Source organism: Oncorhynchus keta, chromosome 26 (assembly GCF_023373465.1).
Source record: "Oncorhynchus keta strain PuntledgeMale-10-30-2019 chromosome 26, Oket_V2, whole genome shotgun sequence".
NCBI classification, from domain to species: domain Eukaryota; kingdom Metazoa; phylum Chordata; class Actinopteri; order Salmoniformes; family Salmonidae; genus Oncorhynchus; species Oncorhynchus keta.
The window spans coordinates 18,042,599-18,064,276 of NC_068446.1; the positions used below are offsets into that span (position 1 = coordinate 18,042,599).

Below are 21,678 nucleotides of genomic sequence, written 5' to 3' on the forward strand. Positions count from 1 at the left end.
CGATTTTACACTATTGTGGAGAGATGTACTGTTTGGATTCTTTACATATAATAGAAATAAGCTGAAACATTTTTATGTAATTAATTTCATTATTCTTTTGGCCAAATTTCATATTCACAAATGTAAATTTACAAACAGAAAACCACATTTTCGAAATTGAACTGTATTTTAAGACGGTTAAATGCTCTACTCACAAAAAAGCAGTTAGAATTGTGAGTATATGCATGTCCCTTAAGGTCCTTGTGTAATTGTAATGTGAAATTGTACCCCCTAGCTCGATTGTCCATTGTTTGTCATCTATGTATGCTTGTGTTCCCTCGTGCTTTATGTATTGTTTTGTTGTTAATAAAATAATAATAATAATAATAAATAAAAATAAGAAGTATCTCACCACACAGGTCACTGAGAACAAGTAGTCACTGCGCCTGCTCAGATCCAAGTGTTTTGTGAGGAGAAAATGTCTGCAGTGCTACTACAAGCTCTGGAGCGCGCTGAGATAACGAAACTCCCGAAAGCTGTTCAAAATAAACTGGAAAAGCTCATCTCTGATCTGCAATATGAAATAGATTTCCTCAAGTCACACCAGGAGCAATTTAGAGTCGATAGTGGTAAGATATGGCCGAATAGGAGGTCATTTATATGTGTATAGCCCCAGCTAACTACGTAGTAGGATAACGCGTGGATGGCCTTGACCGGCAGCTGTTTACTAGCTAGTTTTCAAGTTAGAGGAATATGATGGATTCAAAAATAGCTTTCCAACATTGTTTATCAACCATGTCTAAATTGCTTTGCTACTGTAACTAGCTAGCGTTAGCTGTACTGTCTGGCGTAACCTGGTGAATGAATGACTGAGTAGGGTAACGTTAGCTCAGGGTCTCCAACCCTGTTGCTGGAGCGCTAACGTTACCGTCCTGTATGTTCTCACTCCAACCTCAGTTGAAACTGACCTGATTCAGTGTATCAACCAGCTAGATTGGGGTGGGAGCGAAACCCTGCAGGTCGGTAGCTCTCCAGGAATAGGATTGGAGAGTCCTGCGTTTTCTTGTCGAAAACTTCTCTACTCTCTGTCCCTATAGCTAGCTAAACGTGGAAGTATCTAGGCAACTTCATTAAAGTATTTTGATTTATAATGTAGCTTTCAAGACGAGAGCAGCCAAGTTGACGTGTGTTGTTGTCACTCATGCAGACCAACAGTTCTTTGAGAAAGTGCAGCGTCTTGAGCAGAGTCAGGAACAGTTTGTGACCCAGACTGAACAGCACCACAAACTCCGAGAGGAGTTCACCAAGATCAGTAAGTGGAATTAGTTACATGATCCAGCCAAAGTCTCTTTAATGACTGCTGCATACATGTAAACACTAGTATGTGATGCATGTTTGGCTATGTACTGACCATGACTAAAGAATGGGGGATGGCAATCTACCATTTCATGAAATTGCTCTTCTTTTCTGCAGATGAAGAACTCAAGAGTTTGCGGGAAAATAATAAAAAGTGTGAAATCAACCAAGAAAAGTTTACATCTGAACAGGTGAGACTCATGATCTTGTCACCTCTTTGACGGTTGGTGTTGACACCTTTTGGGGCTTAATATAGATGCACACATTTCTATTCTAGGTCCAGTTCTCAAAAGCCAAAGATGAACTGGAGTCAGAGAAGAGGGAGCTTGTGCATACACTGGAGAGGAGATCTCAGGAAGTGGACTATCTGAGTGGTATGGATGAATCTATGTGGAGGGATACACACACACACACACACACACACACAGTCTTTATCTAATGTCTATGGGATTTATTTGATCATCAGAGGACTTGCAGCACCTCAATAACAAAGTGGCAGAAGTCAATACAACAAAGATGGGGCTGCAGCTCAAGCTGGACGAGCTCGAATCCTCAGAGGTCAACATCAAGGTGAGCCTATTTGAATGTTCTGTAACTTGTGAACTCTTGAATAGGACCCAGCTCTTAAGGAAGGTGTTAAAATGATCCAATACATCATATGTGTAATCCACACTGTTGTGCCTATTACCTCCAGTACCGGGAGAAGCGTATGGCGCAGGAGAAGGAGCTGTTGCAGGACCAGACGGCCTGGCTGAATGGAGAGCTCAAGGCTAAGAGTGAGGAGCTGCTGGCCCTGTCACGTCAGAAGGGCAACGAGATCCTGGAGCTCAAGTGCAGCCTTGAGAACAAAGAGGATGAGGTATGACCAAGACAGGCCCAATAATGGACTAAAGGAGCCTAACGTTACTCCTTATAGTCCCAAGGACCTTACATGTTCAAGTGAATTGGCTGTGGAAGCCAAAACAGCCAAATACTCCATCTAAAAGTGAATTGCTTCTCAATTGCGATACAGTTCTAGAAACATAAGACTATTTTCATATTACATAAAAAATAATTTCACAAAATCAAATTTACACATACATAAGCGTTTTTACCACGGTTGCAGTGGACAGTATTTCTCATTGACAACACATTTGTGGCGTCAGTCTTCCGTTTATACACAGGTGTTCGGAGACGCAGACACCTAATTAGCTCTGGCGGTCCAACTCTGTCTTCCGTCTGTTTTTGGGTCAACGAGCTCTGTAACATGTAAATATGGCCATGTGGGAACCCTACCGCTATAAAGGTGTGAAGTTATTGAACCTTTTTCTAGTTTTTTTGAAAATGTTTTATCGCTGATATGAACATTCCTTATGTTTCCAAAGCAGTACTGCAAGCGATGCGTGTTAGCGTTTAGAGCAAGCATCAGGGCTCTTAACAAAACTCCATGGCATTGTTCAATACTCATTTATGATTGGCTTGAAGGGCATTCTATAGCATCCATTATTTCCCTATTACGCATGGTGTATCAGCACGGTAGAATTCAATGGCTATAGTTCATTCTGATATTTTCTATTGAGCGGTTTCTGAAAGCAAAAGTCGAATTGAAAACATTATTGACATTGTTGAATTCGATTTTCATAATAGCAAGCTAGGACTTGATGGTTTAGTTAGCTAAACTAGTAATTACGTTTGGATACCATGGCAACTACTGTATCTATCTAGTAAACTTGCTAGTAGCTACTTCAGTGGATGTTGAACACATTTCCACCTGCAAATGTGTTAAATTATAACCATGGTATAAAAGGGATAATCCATTCGTGGCTCTGCGTTCTCTGGAAAATAATGCAACTCCGTGGAAGGTCAGTTCCATTCCACCTTCCACGTCGTTCATTATTTTCTAGAGAAAGCATAGCCCCTCGTTGATGATCCGTCGTTCATTGTTTTCTAGAGAAAGCATAGCCCCTCGTTGATTATCTCTTACGTAGTTAGCGTCTGAATGGGGTAAACCAAGACATAACAGTAAAAAACATGATTTTCTAGAGAAAGCATAGCCCCTCGCTAACTACGTAAGAAATCATCAACGAGGGGCTATGCTTTCTCTAGAAAATAATGTTTTTTTACTGTTATGTCTTGGTTTACCCCATTCAGACGCTAACTACGTCAGAGATAATCAACGTCTGATTGGGGTAAACCAAGACATAACAGTAAAAAAAACATGATTTTCTTGAGAAAGCATAGCCCCTCATTGATGAGCTCTTACGTAGTTAGCGTCTGAATGGGGTAAACCAGGACATAACAGTAAAAAAACATTATTTTTCTATCACAAATAATTATGTTGGGACAACTGTATATGCTGGTTTCATATTCATCTGAGTATGTTTTTGATATGACATTGTCTCTAAACTATTACCTGACTGGTTTATCCCCATCTACTGTGTCAACATTATGTTTTTGTAGTTGAACAGAGTCCAGGACCAAGTGACAAGTTTAAAGACTTCAAGTGAAAGCCTTCAGAAGCAGACTGAAGACATGATCAGCAAACTGAAAGAGGCTAAGGAGCAGCACGCTAGCATGGAGGAGAAGTTTAGGAATGAGCTGAATGCCAACATAAAGCTCTCCAACTTGTACAAGGTATGTAGAACAAGTCTATGATTTGCTTTCAATTCCAATGAGTACTCTATAGCTCTCAAAATCAGTCATGATTACAGATGTTGCTAATTTGATCGGTAAATTGTTTTTGCTTTTCAAATCAAATGTCTTTGTCACATGCACCAAATATAACGGGTGTATATTTTACCGTGAAATGCTGACTTATAAATAAGCCATTTCTCAACAATGCAGAGTTAAAAAGTAAGGGAAATTAGCGCACAAAAAAAGGAAACGGTAACACAATAAAATAACGAGGCTATATACAAGGAGTACTGTAGGGGTAAAAGTAGTGATGCACCGATATGACATTTTTTGTCCGATTATGAGCTCCGATATTTTCCTTGCCAAAAAACTTGATTCCGATATTTACAATTTTAGCAGCCCTTTGAGCATTCTAGTACAGTTAAATAGTTAACACACGCACATGGATGAAGCGGTCTAAGGCACTGCATCTCCGTGCAAGAGGCATCACTACAGTCCCTGGTTCGAATCCAGGCTGTATCACATCCGGACGTAATTGGGAGTCCCATAGGGCGGCGCAACAATTGGCCCAGCATCGTCCGGGGTAGGCCGTCATTGTAAATAAGAAGTTGTTCTTAACTGACTTGCCTAGTTAAATAAAGGTTACACACACACTTCACACTGACCAAAATGTTGTTTTGTTGGTATTTACGTATGTCCCCATTAGCAGTAAAACATAATCAAAACCTATTTCTTTCACTTGCTGTGGTGTTTCGTTGTTCAGTCGTTTCATTCTCAACCAGGATTTCTATGGAATGCCGTCAAATAGTGTCATAAGCTTGTCGACCAATCAGGACCTGAATATGACTGCACGTCGCATAATTTAAAGCGTTCATAAATTGTTAGTTTAGTTATTACACATTGAATACACTATCACTCGTATTTCATACGTCACAACGATTCATCGATACGTATGCTATGATGCTGGTAAAGTTGTCTCAAGCACCTACTGTGCTGGTCATAAAAAAAAGCTAGCTAGCTCATGGATGGAAACAATGTTCTTTCCCAAAAGCATAGCTACTGAAACAGATTGTCATTTTGCTATCTTTAGCTAGCTAACTATATAGCTAGGTGTCATCATCTAAAATAAGTTCTTATTTGATTAATGGTGGTCGGACCCATCAATGTGAAGCAAGCCATAATAAGGATTAGCCACAATAGTGGACGTTGCGGTTAGCCTTCAAAATAAAAGTATTTATCTTTTAAATTAAACCTTTATTTAACTAGGCAAGTCAGTTAAGAACAAATTCTTATTTACAATGATGGCCTACCGGGAAACGGTGGGTTCTTCTGCCTTGTTCAGGGACAGAACTACCGATTTTTACCTTGTCAGCTCAGGGATTTGATCCAGCAACCTTTCGGTTACTGTCCCAATGCTCTAACCACTAGGCTACCTGCCGCCCCAAAATATGTCATTGACAGTGATGCAAATAAATACCAATAGTGGAATTTTGCCATAATTGAATAGAACTTCGTGAACAAGGTTGGAATGTTATATAAAATCAACAAAAGACAATTTGTTAATTTGACAGAAATTTGTTGAAATCACACTGGATGTATTATACTTTAGAATTGCATTGGGGGCATATTATTTCACTCTACAGTCTTACCCCATGTCATTGATCCACAATCCATAGGTATCAGTCTACTCAGTGACACCCAGAGAACATTAGCATCGTCGCTCTGAAACAACTGTGAATTGAGCCACATGTATTGTCAACCTATGTGTATTGAACACTATACCCGAGGAAAAACTATACTGCGTGGATGTTCAAATAAGAACTGTCTTATAAATTAGGGTTATTTTAGATGACGACACCTAGCTATATAGTTAGCTAGTTAACGATGTGATACAGCCTGGATTCGAACCAGGGACTGTGGTGACGCGTCTTGCACTGAGATGCAGTGCCTTAGAACGCTGCGTCCGTGCATGTGTTAACTATTTAACTGTACTGGAATCCTTAAAAGGCCGCTAAAATGTTTAATATCGGTTATCGATGACGGGTTTTTTGTCAAGGAAAATATCGGTATTGGCCAAACATGTCTGTGCATCACTACTGCGAATACAAATACCTTAAAGGGTAGGGACGTGGATCGGAACCAGTTAGTATTTGTTGTAACCACCATTTTGCTTCATGCAGCGCGACACATCTCCTTCGCATAGAGTTGATCAGGCTATTTATTGTGGCTTGTGGAATGTTGTCCCACTCCTCTTCAATGGCTGTGTGAATTTGCGGGATATTTACATTTTAACCATTTAGCAGACTCTCTTATCCAGAGTGACTTAGTGCATTCATCTTAAGATAGCTAGGTGGGACAACACAGCACAGGCATAAAAGTACATTTTTTCCTCAACTTGGCTATCCGTAGAGTCAGAGCTAGAAGGTGTGTGGGGGTCAAGTGCTGGTTGAGGTGAGGAAGAGGATTATTTAAGATACTGTATGAAGAGGTAGGGTTTCAGATGTTTTCGGAAGATGGGTAGGGACTCTGCTGTTCTAGGTTCAAGGGGAAGCTGGTTCCACCGCCAGGACAGACAAGAGCTTGGACTGGGCTGAGCGGGAGCTGCCTTCTCCTAGGTAGAACGGAGTGATCGGGTTGGGATGTATAGGGTTTGCGCATACCCAGGAGGTAGGGAGGGGCAGTCCTCTTGCTATTCCCGTAGGTAACCACCATGGTATTTTAGTGGATGCGAGCTGGAAGCCATTGGAGTGTGCAGCCAGTGACTGGGAGCCAGTGGAGTGTGCAGAGGAGCGGGGTGACATGAGAGAACTTGGGGAAGGTTGAAAACCAGGTGGGCTGCTGCTTTTTGGATAAGTTGCAGGGGTTTAATTGGTCAAGTGGGAAGCCCAGCCAACAGCAAGTTGCAGAAGTCCAGGCTGGGGAGGACAAGTGCCTGGATTAGGACCTGCACTAATTCCTGTGTGAGGTAGGGTCATACTCTGGATGTTGTAGAGCTTGAACCTGCAGGAGCGGGTCACTGATTTGATGTTTAAAAAAACAAAACAAAAAAAAACAGGGTTTTGTCCAGGGTCACACCAAGTTTCTTTGCACTCTGGGAGGTCGACACTGTGGAGTTGTCAACTGTGATGGAGGCCTTTGAGCAGGTAGGCCTTCCCATGAGGAAGAGCAGTTCTGTTTTGTTGAGCTTGAGGTGGTGGGTTGACATGCAAGTTGAGGTGGGGGGTAGTTGACATCCGTATAGCAATGATAGGAGAGACCACGTGATGGAGGCGAGTGACTTGGTGTATAGAGAGAAAATGAAAGGGCCTAGAATCGAGCCCTGGGGTGCAAAATTAGTGAGAGTACGTAGTGCAGACACATATCCTCTCCATGTCACCTGGTAGGAGCGGCCTGCCAGGTAGGATGCAGTACAAGAGTGTGCATATCCTGAGACGCCCAGCCCTAGGAGGATCTGATGCGTTCAGTGTCGAAGGCAGCGGAGAGATCTAGAAGGATGAGAACAGGGGAGAGAGAGTCAACTTTGGCAGTGTGGAGAGCCTCCATGTCACAGAGCAGAGCAGTCTCGTTGAGTGACCCGTCATGAAGCCTGACTGGTTAGTGTCAAGAAGATTGTTCTGAGAGAGATAATGAGAAAGTTAATCAGAGACAGCAAGCTCAATTGTTTTACAAAAAAATTAAGAAGTGAAAAAGGTCTAGTTTTTAATGTCAGTTGAGTCGAGTGTTGGTTTCTTAAGGAGGGAACGCAGCCAGTGGTATTGGCGGGAACTGGAACATGCTGTCCTACACGTCGATCCCAAACATGCTCAGTGGGTGACATATCTGGTGAATATGCAGGCTATGGAAGAACTGGGACATTTTCAGCTTGCAGGAATTGTGTACAGATCCTTGCATTATCATGCTGAAACGCGGCTGAATGGCACAACATGTATGTACAAATTACCATTGATAAAATACAATTGTGTCAGTAGCTTATTCCTGCCCATAACCATAACCCCACTGACACCATTGGGGCACTCTGTTCACAATATTGACATCAGCAAACCGTCATACACACTGTCTGCTATTTGAAACCGGGATTTATCACGAAGAACACACTTCTCCAGTGTGCTAGTGGCCATCGAAGGTGAGCATTTGCCCACTGAAATGGCCACTGAAATCAGTTAGGATGCCGAACTGCGGTCATGTCAAGACCCTGGTGAGGACGACGAGCTTCCCTGAGACGATTTCTGACAGTTTGTACAGAAATTCTTCGGTTGTACAAACCCCCAGTTTCATCAGCTGTCCGTGTGGCTGGTCTCAGACGATCCCGCAGGTGAAGCCAGATGTGGAGGTCCTCGGTTGGCATGTTTACTTGTGGTCTGCGGTTGTGAGTCCGGTTGGATGTACTGAGAAGTTCTCTAAAATTACGTTGGAGGTGGCTTATGGTAGAGAAATAAACATAACATTCTCTGGCAACTACTCTGGTGGACATTCCTGCAGTCAGCATGCCAATTGCTTGAGACATCAGTGGCATTGTTGTGTGATAAAACTGCACATTTTAGTGGCATTTTATTGTCCCCAGCACAAGGTGCACCTGTGTAATGATCATGCTGTTTAATCAGCTTCTTGATATGCCACACCTGTCAGGTGGATGGATTATCTTGTCAAAGGAGAAATGCTCACTAACAGGAATGCGCACAAAATGTTTGAGAAATAAGCTTTGTGCATCTGGCAAATGTTTGAGATCTTTTATTTCAGCTCATGAAACATGGGACCAACACTACATGTTGCGTTTATATTTTTGTTCAGTATAGACTAAAACTTTCTTTGTAAATAATATGGTCTACAGCTTATCATGAGGCATTCCAACCTTGAGACTTCCTTTTAATATTAGAGATCGCACACCAGCTGTTGCTAACAGAGAGACATACAACTGCTGTTCTCATAGAAAAAACTGCTAGAATTATATTTTCCATGTCCTTGTTCATCCAAGACTCGGAAAACATAGGATATTGCAGTTGTTCAGATCACTTTGATAGGATAGTCTCGAACGGAGCTCGTCCAGTTTATTCTCCAGTAATTGCAGGTTTGCCAATAGAATGGAGGGTAGAGGCGGTTTATCCACTCGCCGACATAGTCACATCAGATATCCCGCACGCTGGTCTCTGTAACACCTCCTCTTCCTTTTTCGAGTGTCTGGGATTTGGGAAAGAATGACCTTCGCATCAGACTCATTAAAGTAAAAATCCTCATCCAAATAGAGGTTTGTGATCGCTGTTCTGATGTCTAAAAGCTATTTTTGGTCATAGGAAACAGTGCCAGAAACATTATGTTGAAAAAATGTTAAGATCAGCGCAAAAAAACACTAAATGGCACAATTGGTCAGGTGCCCATGAAATGGCTGCTATTCCCTCCAGTGCCATCCTACAGTATTTTCTTTATTTTTAAATTATTTTTTACTTTAGTTACAAAAAAATTGCTTTTTTTGTGGGTAAGCTTTTGGTGAACATTTTAGTTAACAGGTGCATGTTACATTGTCATGGTGAATGACGTGAAGCATTTAGCTAATAAGTGCATTAATTGTTCCTGTTCAAACACTGGCCAACAACCCTTTACCTTGTCTTCCCAGGGAGCTGCTGCAGACTCTGAGTCCAAGAGTGAGGAGTTGAGTGGGGCTGTAGAGGAGCTGCACAAGCTGCTGAAGGATGCTGTAGAAGGTGAGGGAGGGAGAGAGAGACCAGAAAGACAGTCACACACAACTATTGTCTCAATGCAAAACTGTCTAACACAGGCACTATGTTTTCTTGTCATTGGTAGGCTAACTTTATTTGTCATTAGTCTGAATTCTCCTCTCCTTTCCTCTCGACAGCGAACAAGGCCCTGGAGGTGAAACTGCAGGAGATGGATGCCTCTCGGATCAAGGAGGCTGCTGAGCTGAAGGACAGTATCTCCAGTCTGGAGAAAGAACTGGACAACGCCAACGAACTTCTGTCCGACACCAAGCTCAGAGGTCAGACTTAAGAAACAATCAGCGTTTTGTTTTTACTGAACAGTTGACTGGACCTTCAAATGACTTTAATAGGGATGGTGTCTCTCCGAGTTAGCGTCATTACCAGCAGATTTGACAAACTGGCCACAGACTGATTTCTATTGGTCAAAGAATGATCAAAGAAACCCCATCATCCGAATACAAATCAGTCTTGTATTAGGATGATGGGGTTTATTTGATCATGCTCTGGAGACTTCAGTGTGAAATTATTAGCAGTTGATGTTATTCTTTAATAACACAGACAGACCCCTAAGCAAATCAGGGGGAGGAAAATGGGTTTATTCAAAATGCACAAATCATGCTTGAAAGTAGTAGATGGTCATTCTCCCCTGTCCTCGGTGATGCTCTCCAGTGATTCTCTCCCCAGAAGACAGGGACAGGATCTAGTTTTATAACCCAGCCCTAGCCTGTGGTTGACCAACTAGAAGTCCTTGCAGTACAACATGGCCAAATAACAAGTATTCTATTTCAGGCTGACTGTATAGACAAATTCCTGCCATGTCTCTGACCCATTGATAAATCATTCCTTAGTACAGAAAAAAACACTTTCCATTGATCGTTATTTCTATTGACTTCTTGACCTCTCGTACTTTCTCTGCATTGTGTATTTATCTTCGACATATTCTTACAAAATGGAGGAGGAACCTGTTTGCATGGTTGTCTATTTCCATGCCCTGCAGGTGCAGCCTCAGTGCTGTCAGAGGAAACGGTGACCACCATGTCCCCAACTGCAGCCGCCGTGGCCAAGATTGTCAAACCTGGCATGAAGCTGACTGAGGTAACCACTAGAGAACGGCCGACGTGGATTTGTTTTAGGGCCAATATTGTTTTTTTTGGGTGTCAGAGGCCGATGGCCAGTATTCTAAGCCGCCATTCAATATTTCTGTATATAGTTCCCCCATTTTAGGGGTACCAAAAGTATTGGGCCAAATATGTGTATTAAAGTAGTAAAAAGAAACGTATTTGGTCCCATGTTGATGACTACATCAAGTTTGTGACGATACATATTTGTTGAATGCATTTGCTGTTTGTTTTGGTTGTTTCAAATAATTTTGTGCCTAATAGAAATGAATGGTAAGTAATGTATTGTCATTTTGGAGTCACTTTTATTGTAATCAAGTATAGTATGTTCAGAAACACTTCTGCATTAATATGGACGCTACCATGATTACGGATCATCCTGAATGAATCGTGAATAATTGATGCACAAATATACTCCCCCAAAAATGCATGTCTTGGGGTGATGATATTTGTGCGTCAAACTTTCTCACTGATCATTCACAATTCATTCAGGATTATCTGTAAACAGTAGCATCCACATGGCTGTAGAAGTGTTTAGAAATTCGATTTTATTATTTGCAATAAAGGTGACACGTTACATTATTTACCATTCATTTATATTGGTCTCAAAGTAATCGGAAAGGTTAGTATGTCTTGGTGTTATGGTATTTGTGCGTCTAACTTTCTCACTCATTCACATGAGCTGGAAAGCATCCAAAACAAAAAGCAAATGCATCCCACAAATTGGTAGAATCACAAGCTTGATATAGTTATTGTGTGCTATGAAGATGGGACCAAATACTAAACTTTTCACTACTTTAATACACATACAAGTGAATTTGTCCCAAAACTGTTGGTCCCCAAACGTGGGGACTATGTACAAAATGTGCTGTAATTTGTAAATGGTTCACACGATATGGATGAAAATACCCTCAAATTAAATCTGGCAGGCTGCACTTCAACCTCATCGTCATATTGTTGCAAATCCAAAGTGCTGGAGTACAGGGCCAAAACAACAGTGTGTCACTTTCCCATTACTTTTGGAGCTCGCTGTATATTAGCCTACTGATCATGTTATCAGTAGAAGCATCACTCCAGCTTGCATAGAAGCATCACTCCAGAATGGCCCGCCTGTATGGAAGGACCTCATATAGGCATTGCCGTTTGAGACTATAAAATAGCATTTATTCAATGCAAATAGTTCCAACGTGTAACGTCATGATTTGTAATCACAGATGCTTATGAAAATAGTTTATTATTGTGTCATTTTCCTTGATCAGGATAAAAAAAATAAAAAAAAACATTTTTGCTTTCAGGACGCATCTCTAAACAACTCAGCTGCCAGGACAAAATTTGAAACGACTCAATTGGCTAGTTCAGCTATCTGTCAAGAAAAAGGCAGGTTGTAACTTGAGCTTACTGCTATTATTGGAAAAAGCGAGGCTGTAACTCCGCTCCCTTTCACATCTCTCACCATTAGTGATGGGTAGGATTTGGCAGTATTAGGGCTGTTACAGTGACCATATTACTGCCACACCGGCAGTCATGACCGCAGTCAAATTCCACGTGACCGTTTAGTCACGGCAACTAGGCTTCTCCAAAACTGTGCTTTGATGCTGCTGATGGTCATTAGTAGCCTACCAAACTTGATAACTGCCTGGTACTCAGCACTCCATTGTCACTCTAATCACTCTGGCATCAATGCAAAAAATATACATTTCCCCTGCCCCTGTTCTGAGATGGGTGCATGATAATGGTCCAGTCTAAATCCAAAACAAATTTCACACATATATTATTTAGTATATGTAAAGACGAGATTAAATGAAGAATAGTCTGATGGGTGACAACATTATCACTTGTGAATGATGTATTATCACTTGTGAATGATGCCCAGCGTGTGCAGTAAGGCAAGAAACAGCACAGATTTTTTTCACATCATAGTCAGACATTTCATGTAGCCTAGCTCATAGACTTATATGTTTTGATAAGGTTTGTATCACAACTAAAGTGGCCAAATAACTAACTAAAAATAAGCACATTTATCTGCTTTACAACCGGTGTAGAGCCTAACTGATATAGGCAGCCCATGAGTTTCAAGTTTGCGGAAGATAATTTTCACCATAAATAATAAAGCATTACATGCATAATTGCATTTGCGGTCACTTTTAAGAACGGTATTTTCCCGCTAATTGCATTTTGGAACATTCCTGCTTATAGCCAGCCTAATGCAGTGTGCACATTGCTGGGCTTATAATGTGAAGAAGTATCCTAGTAGTTTATCAATATTTTGTGGTAAATGTTCTGATCTGTTGCATCAGCCTCATTGCTTTTAAATAGTTTTTTGATGCTAGTTCTTGTATTCATTTGGGATCTATCACATCCCACAACCTTCTCAGAGTATGTTTGGAATATTTATTTCTTGCACAGTAGGACAAATTGACCAATGGAATAGGTCAACTTTTGTACTATGGGGGATAGTAAATGGACAGACCAGTGCTTTTGCTGTTCGTTAGGCCTACTCATCTTTTTGGCTGACGAAGTGTAAATGCGTGCTGTTGCGTTCCCGATTGCGTCTGTCTTCACTTGAAGCCTACTTCGAAGATGAGATGCCTGTGAGAAGGGCCCGATTACGTGACGGGAATTAGCTAATAAGAATTGAGGTATCCGAGGGAGCCGTGTGAGTGAGAGGTGCTTCGGAGCAAAGCGATTGGCAGCCGGGAGGAAGGAATTATGATTATTTTATTCAGCTCAATGGCACAACTGCCACAAGGCATGGACTATTTTAGGGGGCATTGTATGTCCAAACGTGGGAATGCATAAATAACTCAAAATGAAGCATATAGGAGGACCTGTTTCTTTGTTAACTGCTCAACACAGAATAGCTGCATGTGCGCACTCCTTTGGAAATCCTTTGGAGAAAATATCCTTTCTATTTTATTCAGCTATGTTCAATTGTAGTCTTCATATTCTAAAATAATGCCGCGGAATTCTAAGCAAATCTTGTCTGCTAAATGAACTAGTGTAGCCCACAGCCATACGGCATAGCGAGATCAGGGCCTCACATAAAGGACAACTCGGAGTATGCTATTCTGTTCCACTGAAATAGACGACATTTTCTTCATATCATGTTTCTTTAGAACTGCCTAAAATAAATAATGGATTAACTGTGATGGTGTAGGCTATATTACATGGATTTATTACACTTTTTTTCAAGAAGGATTATTTCTTAGTTTTGATGTCTTCACTTTTATTCAACAATGAAGAACATAGTTTAAAGAATTTCAGAGAAACCCTTGAATCAGTAGGTGTCCAAACCTTTGACTGGTACTGTATGTATTCTGTATTTACAGAATTAATCTGCAGAGATTCTTGACTTTGCTCAGCAAATGGTTATATTAAGAAACATGACGCTCATAGTATACAGTACCACATGTTGTATCATAGTATATAGTATGAGTTTGAGCTTCTTCTTTCTTCTCTCCAGTTGTATACGGCGTATGTGGAGACCCAGGAGGCGCTGGAGCTGCAGCGTGTGGAGAACAAACGGGTGAATAAGTACCTGGATGACATAGTGCAGGAGGTGGAGGCCAAGGGTCCCGTCCTCAAACGCCAGCGGGACGAACATGAGCGCATGCAGAAGTCTGTGGCCAGCCTGTCGGCCAAGCTGGAACAGGCAGTTAAGGTGTTTTTTTAAAATGTATTTATCGTTTGTGAATTTGTTATACAGTACCAAAAATCCTGCTGTAAGTCAAACGGAGGATATGTGAGGATAGTTAGAAACCAATGTACAGTCAACTCCTGATTAATGCAAGGTTTTGAACTGCACTAAAACTGCACTAAACCAGATCGTGCAGATTGTCCAGCGTAAGTGAAAAGAATGTGTTTGAATTGTAATTGGTGAACTGCACTGCAATGTATTTGAGTTGGTATTGGTGAACTGCACTGCTGATGCCGTGCACTTATGAAAGTCCACTATATACGTTCTGACACACTATAACTGGTTACTATGTGTTTCAGGAGGTGCAACGTCTGCAGAAGGTGACTGACGAGGCCAACAAGCACTCTTCTGTCCTGGAGAGAGACAACCGTAGGTCTGAGGTGCAACTGGCAGACATGGCACAGCAGGTGGGACATCCTATATTATCTCTTTTAGTGAAGCCTCACTGCTTTTCTTAACATCACCTCTAAAACCTCAGTGCTGTCATAGAATTATGTGTGAAAAAAATCTATACAAATGTTGATTATAAAAAAAGTGACTCTTGTAGGTATGACTGTTCGGACATAATCAATAGCTTTTTCACCCCATACCATTACCCACCAGATCCGTGTCCTACTCATTGAGCTGGAGGAGGCACGTGGCAACCACGTAGCATTCGATGAGGAGGTGAGCTCTGCTGACATCAGCAGCACGTCGGAGGTCATCACACAGCACCTGGTGACGTTCCGTGGCGTGGAGGAGCTCCAGCAGCAGAACCAGCGCCTCCTGGTGGCCCTCCGAGAGCTCAGCGACGCACAGGAGAGAGAGGAGACTGAGACCACAGGCACCAAGTGCGATATACTTGTCCATGTTCTTTGCTGATCATTTGAGTTTTGCTGATTTGGAATAGTATAAGCATTATGGCGGTAGCTCCTGCTCCACCTTTCCTTTTGATTTTCCCTGTCAGCAAAATGTTTCTGTTCTCTGTGGATAGATAAAGGTCATTGTATTCTCCCTCCAGGCGCAGTGAGCTGGAGCGGAGTCTGGAGAAGGCCCAGGCAGAGCTGGAGGCTCTGAGGGAGCAGCGGAGCCACCAGATGCAGCTGGCTGAGTCCATTGTCAGGCAGAGAGACATGTACCGTGTGCTGCTGGCTCAGGCCACTGGAGTCAGCTTCCCTCAGCAAGGTGGGGTTCACATACATTTCCTTCTTCACGGCCTGATGAGGCTAGTGTAGCCAAACCTTTGTAAATGTGGGTGCAGGAATAAAGCACGCGAGCAACATATACCCTGTGTAGCCTTTTGGTTCTTTATTGCTAGTCAGTTTTGGCCCAGCTCCGGTGGAGAACTTTTAGATTCGTATGTTACCTACACACTGACCCTTTGACCTCTTGTCTCAGGTGCAGCACCCGAGGAATTCTCCCTGACCTCCACCCCCCACCGCTCCCCAGCTGTCACCCCCACCACAGCCGCGCCCACTGGAATCATTACAATGGCGACAGAGTCAACTGAGGCGGTGGAGGCCAAGGCAGCCCTCCGACAGGTGAGCCCACATAATTCTCACCCTTTTGCCCTCAGAACATCCTCAACTTGTCAGGGCATGGACTCTACAAAGTGTCAAAAGCGTTCCACAGGGATGTTGGCCCATGTTGACTCCAATGCTTCCACAGTTGTGTCAAGTTGGCTGGATGTCCTTTGGGTGGTGGACCATTCTTGATACACACGGTAACCTGTCAAGGGTGAAAAACCCAGCTGCTTTGCATTTCTTGACACAAACCGGTGCACCTGGCACCTACTACCATACCCCATTCAAACGCAATGGCATAGAGTATTTCTCCCTCAACAGTTTTCCGTGTGGGGTGCGCAACTGAATAGTAGGAAGGTGCTCCAAATGTTTTGTACACTCGGTATATATGCAACATTGTCTGTCCTTCTGTCGCATCAAACCACCATTTTATGATAGATCACAAACAATATCCTTCAATCGGGTTGATAAAAAATTGTTGCTGTACTCTTATCTGAAGGAACGTCTTGTTTGCTGTGTGTGTAGTTGCAGGAGGTGTTCTCCTCCTATAAGAGGGAGAGGTCTGAGAGTGACAAGGCCCTGGCGGAACAGACTGAGAAGCTACATGAGCAGGTGTCTGACCAGAGATCACAGAATGCCAAGATATCCACCCAACTGGAGTTTACCTCCAAGAGGTAAGAGCACTGCACATCACTCTCAGGACACTACACAAGACAATATCACATGATGAGGTAGCTTGTCTTTTTCTTTGAACTCAGGAGTATGACTTCACAATATTTTAGCAAACTTTGCTTGATAACTAACGGAACCTGCTTGGCGACTTACTCCCCCCCCCCAGGTATGAGATGCTGCAGGATAATGTGGAGGGCTACAGGAAGGATATTGCCTCTTTGAAGGAGAAGGGACAGAAGATGGCTGCTGTAGCCCAGAAGAATGAGCAAACTGTTAACACCTTGACAGAGGACCTGAGAGTTGCACAGGAGAAACTCAACATGGCAGAGGTGTGTGTTTGTGTGTGTACCTCATGTTTGTGTGTCCCAAGCCTTTTGTTCATTGTGTTAGACAGACAATACTTAGTCTCTCTCTCTTTCGTAATGTGTGTTAGTGTTTTGCTCCGTCTTTAGTATACATGCATTACATCTAGTTTCTAAGCCACAGTGAGCTGTGCTGACACCGTTCTCCCCCAGGGTCGTGCTGAGAGCCTCAGGAAGGAGAGGGATATGCTGAAGCTAGTGGAGTCCAGACTGACCCAGGAGAAAGAGACCATGCAGACCCAACAACGAGGACAGAACATGCTGCTCACCAATCTCAAGACCATACAGGTTTACACACACGCCATGTGCTTGCCTATACACAAACACCAATGTCAAGACAATGGAAACAACTCAAACTAACCACTCATAAAATGGTTGAGGCACTGTTCTCTCTCTCTCTCTCTCTCTCTGCATTAGTCTGTTTTAACGTTCCACTCCCTGTGTGCTCATCCAGGCCACATTGGAGCGCTCAGAGACGGACACCAGGCAGCGCATGAGCGCCCAGATAGAGAAGCAGGAAAGAGAGATCGGCCAGCTGCAGAAGAGACTGGGGCACGATGTGGAGCAACGCCACCTGCTGGGCAGAAACCAAGATGTAAGTCCCTGATACCTCTTCTCAGTGCCAACCACAACCCCCTCTACCTGGATTCTATTTTCTATCTTTCAGCTTTCTCTAATATCACACTTATTCATTTTTCCCCCAGAGACTTGCTTCAAAAAGGCAGCACTCAAAGCATTTGTACATGCATTTACATTACATTTACATTTAAATCATTTAGCAGACGCTCTTATCCAGAGCGACTTACAAATTGGTGCATTCACCTTATGACATCCAGTGGAACAGCCACTTTACAATAGTGCATCTAAATCTTTTAAGGGGGGTGAGAAGGATTACTTTATCCTATCCTAGGTATTCCTTAAAGAGGTGGGGTTTCAGGTGTCTCCGGAAGGTGGTGATTGACTCCGCTGTCCTGGCGTCGTGAGGGAGTTTGTTCCATTGGGGGGCCAGAGCAGCGAACAGTTTTGACTGGGCTGAGCGGGAACTGTACTTCCTCAGTGGTAGGGAGGCGAGCAGGCCAGAGGTGGATGAACGCAGTGCCCTTGTTTGGGTGTAGGTACTGAGGTGCCGTTCCCCTCACAGCTCCGTAGGCAAGCACCATGGTCTTGTAGCGGATGCGAGCTTCAACTGGAAGCGAGTGGTGAGAGTGCGTGGTGAGGAGACAGATTCTCGCCACGCCACCTGGTAGGAGCGACCTGTCAGGTAGGACGCAATCCAAGCGTGGTCCGCGCCAGAGATGCCCAACTCGGAGAGGGTAGAGAGGAGGATCTGATGGTTCACAGTATCGAAGGCAGCCGATAGGTCTAGAAGGATGAGAGCAGAGGAGAGAGAGTTAGCTTTAGCAGTGCGGAGCGCCTCCGTGATACAGAGAAGAGCAGTCTCAGTTGAATGACTAGTCTTGAAATTTAAAAAAGGAGAGGAAGGGGTTAATTTAATCTATGGTGCATACCAGTGGAGGCTGGTGGGGGAGGAGCTATAGGAGGACAGTTGCATTTGTAATGGCTGGAATGGAATAAATGGAACGGTATCAAATACATGGAAACCACGTTTGATTCTGTTGCGTTTATTTAATTCCGGCAGAGCAATGAGCCCATCCTCCTATAGCTCCTCCCACCAGCCTCCACTGATACGCACCATAGATTAAATGAACCCCTTCCTCTCCTTTTTTAAATTTCCAGTTGCAGCTGATGGATGCCAAAAGGCAGCTGGAGACCCAGACAGGCCTGCTCCAGAAGACCAGGGATCAGCTGAGTGCTGCCCAGCTGGAGATGAGCTCTCTCAGGCTGCAGCAGGGCAGTGAAGAAGGTGGCCGTCCATCCCTGGGCTCCCAAAGCTCCCCGTCCATTCCCATGGGCCTCAAAGGTAAGAGTACACACAATGTTACAGAATCAACCTCAGTGCCTTCTGAGACCTCAGAATGTTCAGGAACCACTCATAAAAGTTTTTATATCCTGAGAATGTTGGAATGGCTTTAATGTGTATAGTACTCAGTTGGAGTTTTCCTCAAGACGGGCACGTACAGAATTGCTATTTTCAAATAGTCTCTGATTCATATTTTTCCAACTGCCAAGCTGGTCTACAATTAATTGATTTAGGCCAGTCTAACATTCTCTTAATTGTTTCCTTAAAGTTGTGGGATGTTATTCTGCTTTTCCTTGTGTAGACATAAGTCAGGTCGGTGTCTATAGCCATGCTTTCATTAGGTCGTCTTATAGTATTTTATAGGAAATGTAGTAAAACAAGCTAACTAAAACCCTCAAACAGGCCTGGAGGGTGAGTGTTTCTGGTGCCTGCACCATTAGCAGTGTTATGGTAGTATCATTAGGGTTCACCACAGGGATCATTTTTATGCTGCCCATGACACCTGTGACTTCAGTCTGTGGCACTTACACCTCTCTCCCTCTCTCTTTCCTTACCTCTCTGCTCCTCGTCCTTCTTCACTCCCCCCTTTCCTCTAACCTCCCCAGGACTCCATGGTTCAAAAGGGGACTCTGAGGATCTGCGTGGCCGCCTGGGGCAGGCCGAGACGCAGGCAGAGGAGCTGGCAGAGCAGTTGAGGACAGCCACCTCCAGCAAAGAGCAGTACAGAGCCATGGCCCAGAGCCTAGAGGAGTCCATGGATAAAGAGAAGCAGGTCAGGACTCTACCCTGGCCCCTAACCCCTTAGGCGTGTACCAACCCTTAGTAGCATGCCACCCTATCCCCTAACCCCTTAGTAGTGCAGTTCCATAAGCATTTTAGCCCCAAATCTCTCACTCGCTTCCTCTCCTCGTTCCTCTCTCTAGGTGATGGAGCAGGCTCGGTCCTCCATGGAGGAGCGTGTAAAGGAGGCTCAGGAGCAGCACCGTCATCTGGAGAGAAAGCTCCTGGAGGCAGAGAAGGAGAAGCAGGGCCTACAGGAGGAGAAGAGGAAAGCCCTGGCCTCTGTAGAGCAGCAGGTATGAAGCAGACATCTATGCCCTTATTGAAAATCTCCTCACTGTATAGCTGATACATTCAGTAGTATTTAACCACATCCAGTAGGTGCTGGGTTCACACAATGCCGGCGTCCTCATTGTTCCATGTTGAAGATATGAACAGATTCCTGTTTTCCTTAACCCTGTGTGTGTCAGGTGGCTGAGCTGAGGAGGAGTCTGAGCAGTGTGCAGGCGGACCACCAGGAGGCACTACAGAGGGCGGTGGTGGCAGCAGCCCAGGAACAGCAGGCCATACTGGACAGCCAGGAGCAGGTGAGATGGAGGCTTGGGCGTTGGCGAATTGGCCCTGATCGAGTTGTAGTGATATGCCAACTTTTCACAAGGCATATCTGACCAAGCTATTTGCCACCTTGTTTCCCACTTTCCTGCTATAGAGCATTACCTAGCTTGATTGTCGCTAACCCAAGTAAATGTCAACTATGATAATGTAGCATACATTATCAACCATTCATTAAGTACTGTATTACAGCTAGGTCGTCAGATAAAGCTAGTCTGTAATGCTGGTCTCTCCTCTTCTCCCCCTCCCAGGCCACGCTGGTGTCGGAGGCGCAGGATAAGTACGAGCGTGAGATGATGCTTCACGCTGCAGACGTGGAGGCCCTCCAGGCAGCGAAGGCCCAGGCTCTGCAGGCAGCCACGCTCAGACAGCAGCTGGAGGAGAGGGCTCAGAGAACCTCTGCTCAGCTACTGGAGGCCAGAGTCTCCTGGGAGGAACAGGAGAGGATCCTCAAGGTAGGTAATAGCAGTCGATTGATTAGATGGCAGTCAAGGGAAACGCTTATATTATGAATAATAGATATGGTGTTTGTTGCAAATGGTTTGACGTGTAGATGATGATGGTCAAATAGATTTTTACACTTCTGTGTTGATGTTGGAAGCTAGCTAGTGATTGCGAACTCCCACTAGTTTGCAGGGGTTGTGCTGCTTACGTAGCTGGTGTACACCACGAGGCTATAATGTACATTTCTCTCTCGTTGTCAGGAGGAGATGTCTAAGGTGGTGTCTCGCTCTGAGGAGCTGCAGAGGCAAAACAGCCTCCTCCATGAACAGATTCAGACCATGAGCAGCAAGATAGCCGCCACCCTGCAGCGCCAGGTCAACGAGAGCCCTCTGAACATCTCCCTCACTGAGCAGGGAAAGTCTCAGGACCAGGTCCTCGAGATACTCAGGTAATGGTCTCTCAGCCCCTCCCTCGATCTGTCTCTTTGCAAAGCAAGAGCAAGTCTGCCATTTAAAGCCAATTTCATGCAATCACTACACTTCTGCAATACCTTTTCTCTCATCATATCTTCTGTCCCTTCCCTGTCGTGATGCAGGTTTGTGCGTCGGGAGAAGGAGATAGCGGAGTCACGGTTCGAGGTGGCCCAGGGAGAAAGTCTTCGTCACAGGCTGAGAGTGGAGCACCTGGAGAGAGAGCTGAGAGAACTGCAGGAGAGCTTTAGTGCTGAGCGGGAAAGGATGCAGGTGAGCTGGACAATATGGACAGCCAATGGTTTATGGGGGGGGGTTCCTGGACCCAGATTAATCCTATTTCTAGACTAAAAAGACATTTCAAAATCAGAGTGGTGAAAAAACCCACAGATTTTGTTGTCTTCATGATGAAATCGTTCGTTAGTATCTCAGACACCACTG

At 43.9% G+C, this 21,678-nt stretch overlaps 1 protein-coding gene across 5 annotated transcripts in view; it reads left to right on the forward strand.

Moving 5' to 3' along the window:
• The first annotated feature begins 420 nt into the window (after positions 1-420).
• The window catches only part of LOC118359017 (nucleoprotein TPR-like), a 37,906-nt gene continuing 16,648 nt past the window's right edge, over positions 421-21,678 (forward strand). For all 5 annotated transcript variants that reach the window (XM_035737150.2, XM_035737152.2, XM_035737153.2 and 2 more), the window contains exons 1-26: positions 421-608; positions 1,187-1,291; positions 1,453-1,526; positions 1,613-1,709; positions 1,802-1,905; positions 2,030-2,194; positions 3,775-3,948; positions 9,557-9,644; positions 9,797-9,937; positions 10,657-10,754; positions 14,241-14,438; positions 14,774-14,881; positions 15,078-15,304; positions 15,475-15,638; positions 15,852-15,994; positions 16,502-16,650; positions 16,815-16,977; positions 17,164-17,298; positions 17,465-17,605; positions 18,748-18,931; positions 19,537-19,703; positions 19,855-20,007; positions 20,182-20,298; positions 20,575-20,778; positions 21,028-21,215; positions 21,363-21,510. In XM_035737150.2, coding sequence (XP_035593043.1) covers positions 458-608; positions 1,187-1,291; positions 1,453-1,526; positions 1,613-1,709; positions 1,802-1,905; positions 2,030-2,194; positions 3,775-3,948; positions 9,557-9,644; positions 9,797-9,937; positions 10,657-10,754; positions 14,241-14,438; positions 14,774-14,881; positions 15,078-15,304; positions 15,475-15,638; positions 15,852-15,994; positions 16,502-16,650; positions 16,815-16,977; positions 17,164-17,298; positions 17,465-17,605; positions 18,748-18,931; positions 19,537-19,703; positions 19,855-20,007; positions 20,182-20,298; positions 20,575-20,778; positions 21,028-21,215; positions 21,363-21,510 — 3,786 coding nt within the window. In that variant the 5' untranslated portion in view covers positions 421-457. The remainder of the gene's footprint in view (positions 609-1,186; positions 1,292-1,452; positions 1,527-1,612; positions 1,710-1,801; positions 1,906-2,029; positions 2,195-3,774; positions 3,949-9,556; positions 9,645-9,796; positions 9,938-10,656; positions 10,755-14,240; positions 14,439-14,773; positions 14,882-15,077; positions 15,305-15,474; positions 15,639-15,851; positions 15,995-16,501; positions 16,651-16,814; positions 16,978-17,163; positions 17,299-17,464; positions 17,606-18,747; positions 18,932-19,536; positions 19,704-19,854; positions 20,008-20,181; positions 20,299-20,574; positions 20,779-21,027; positions 21,216-21,362; positions 21,511-21,678) is intronic.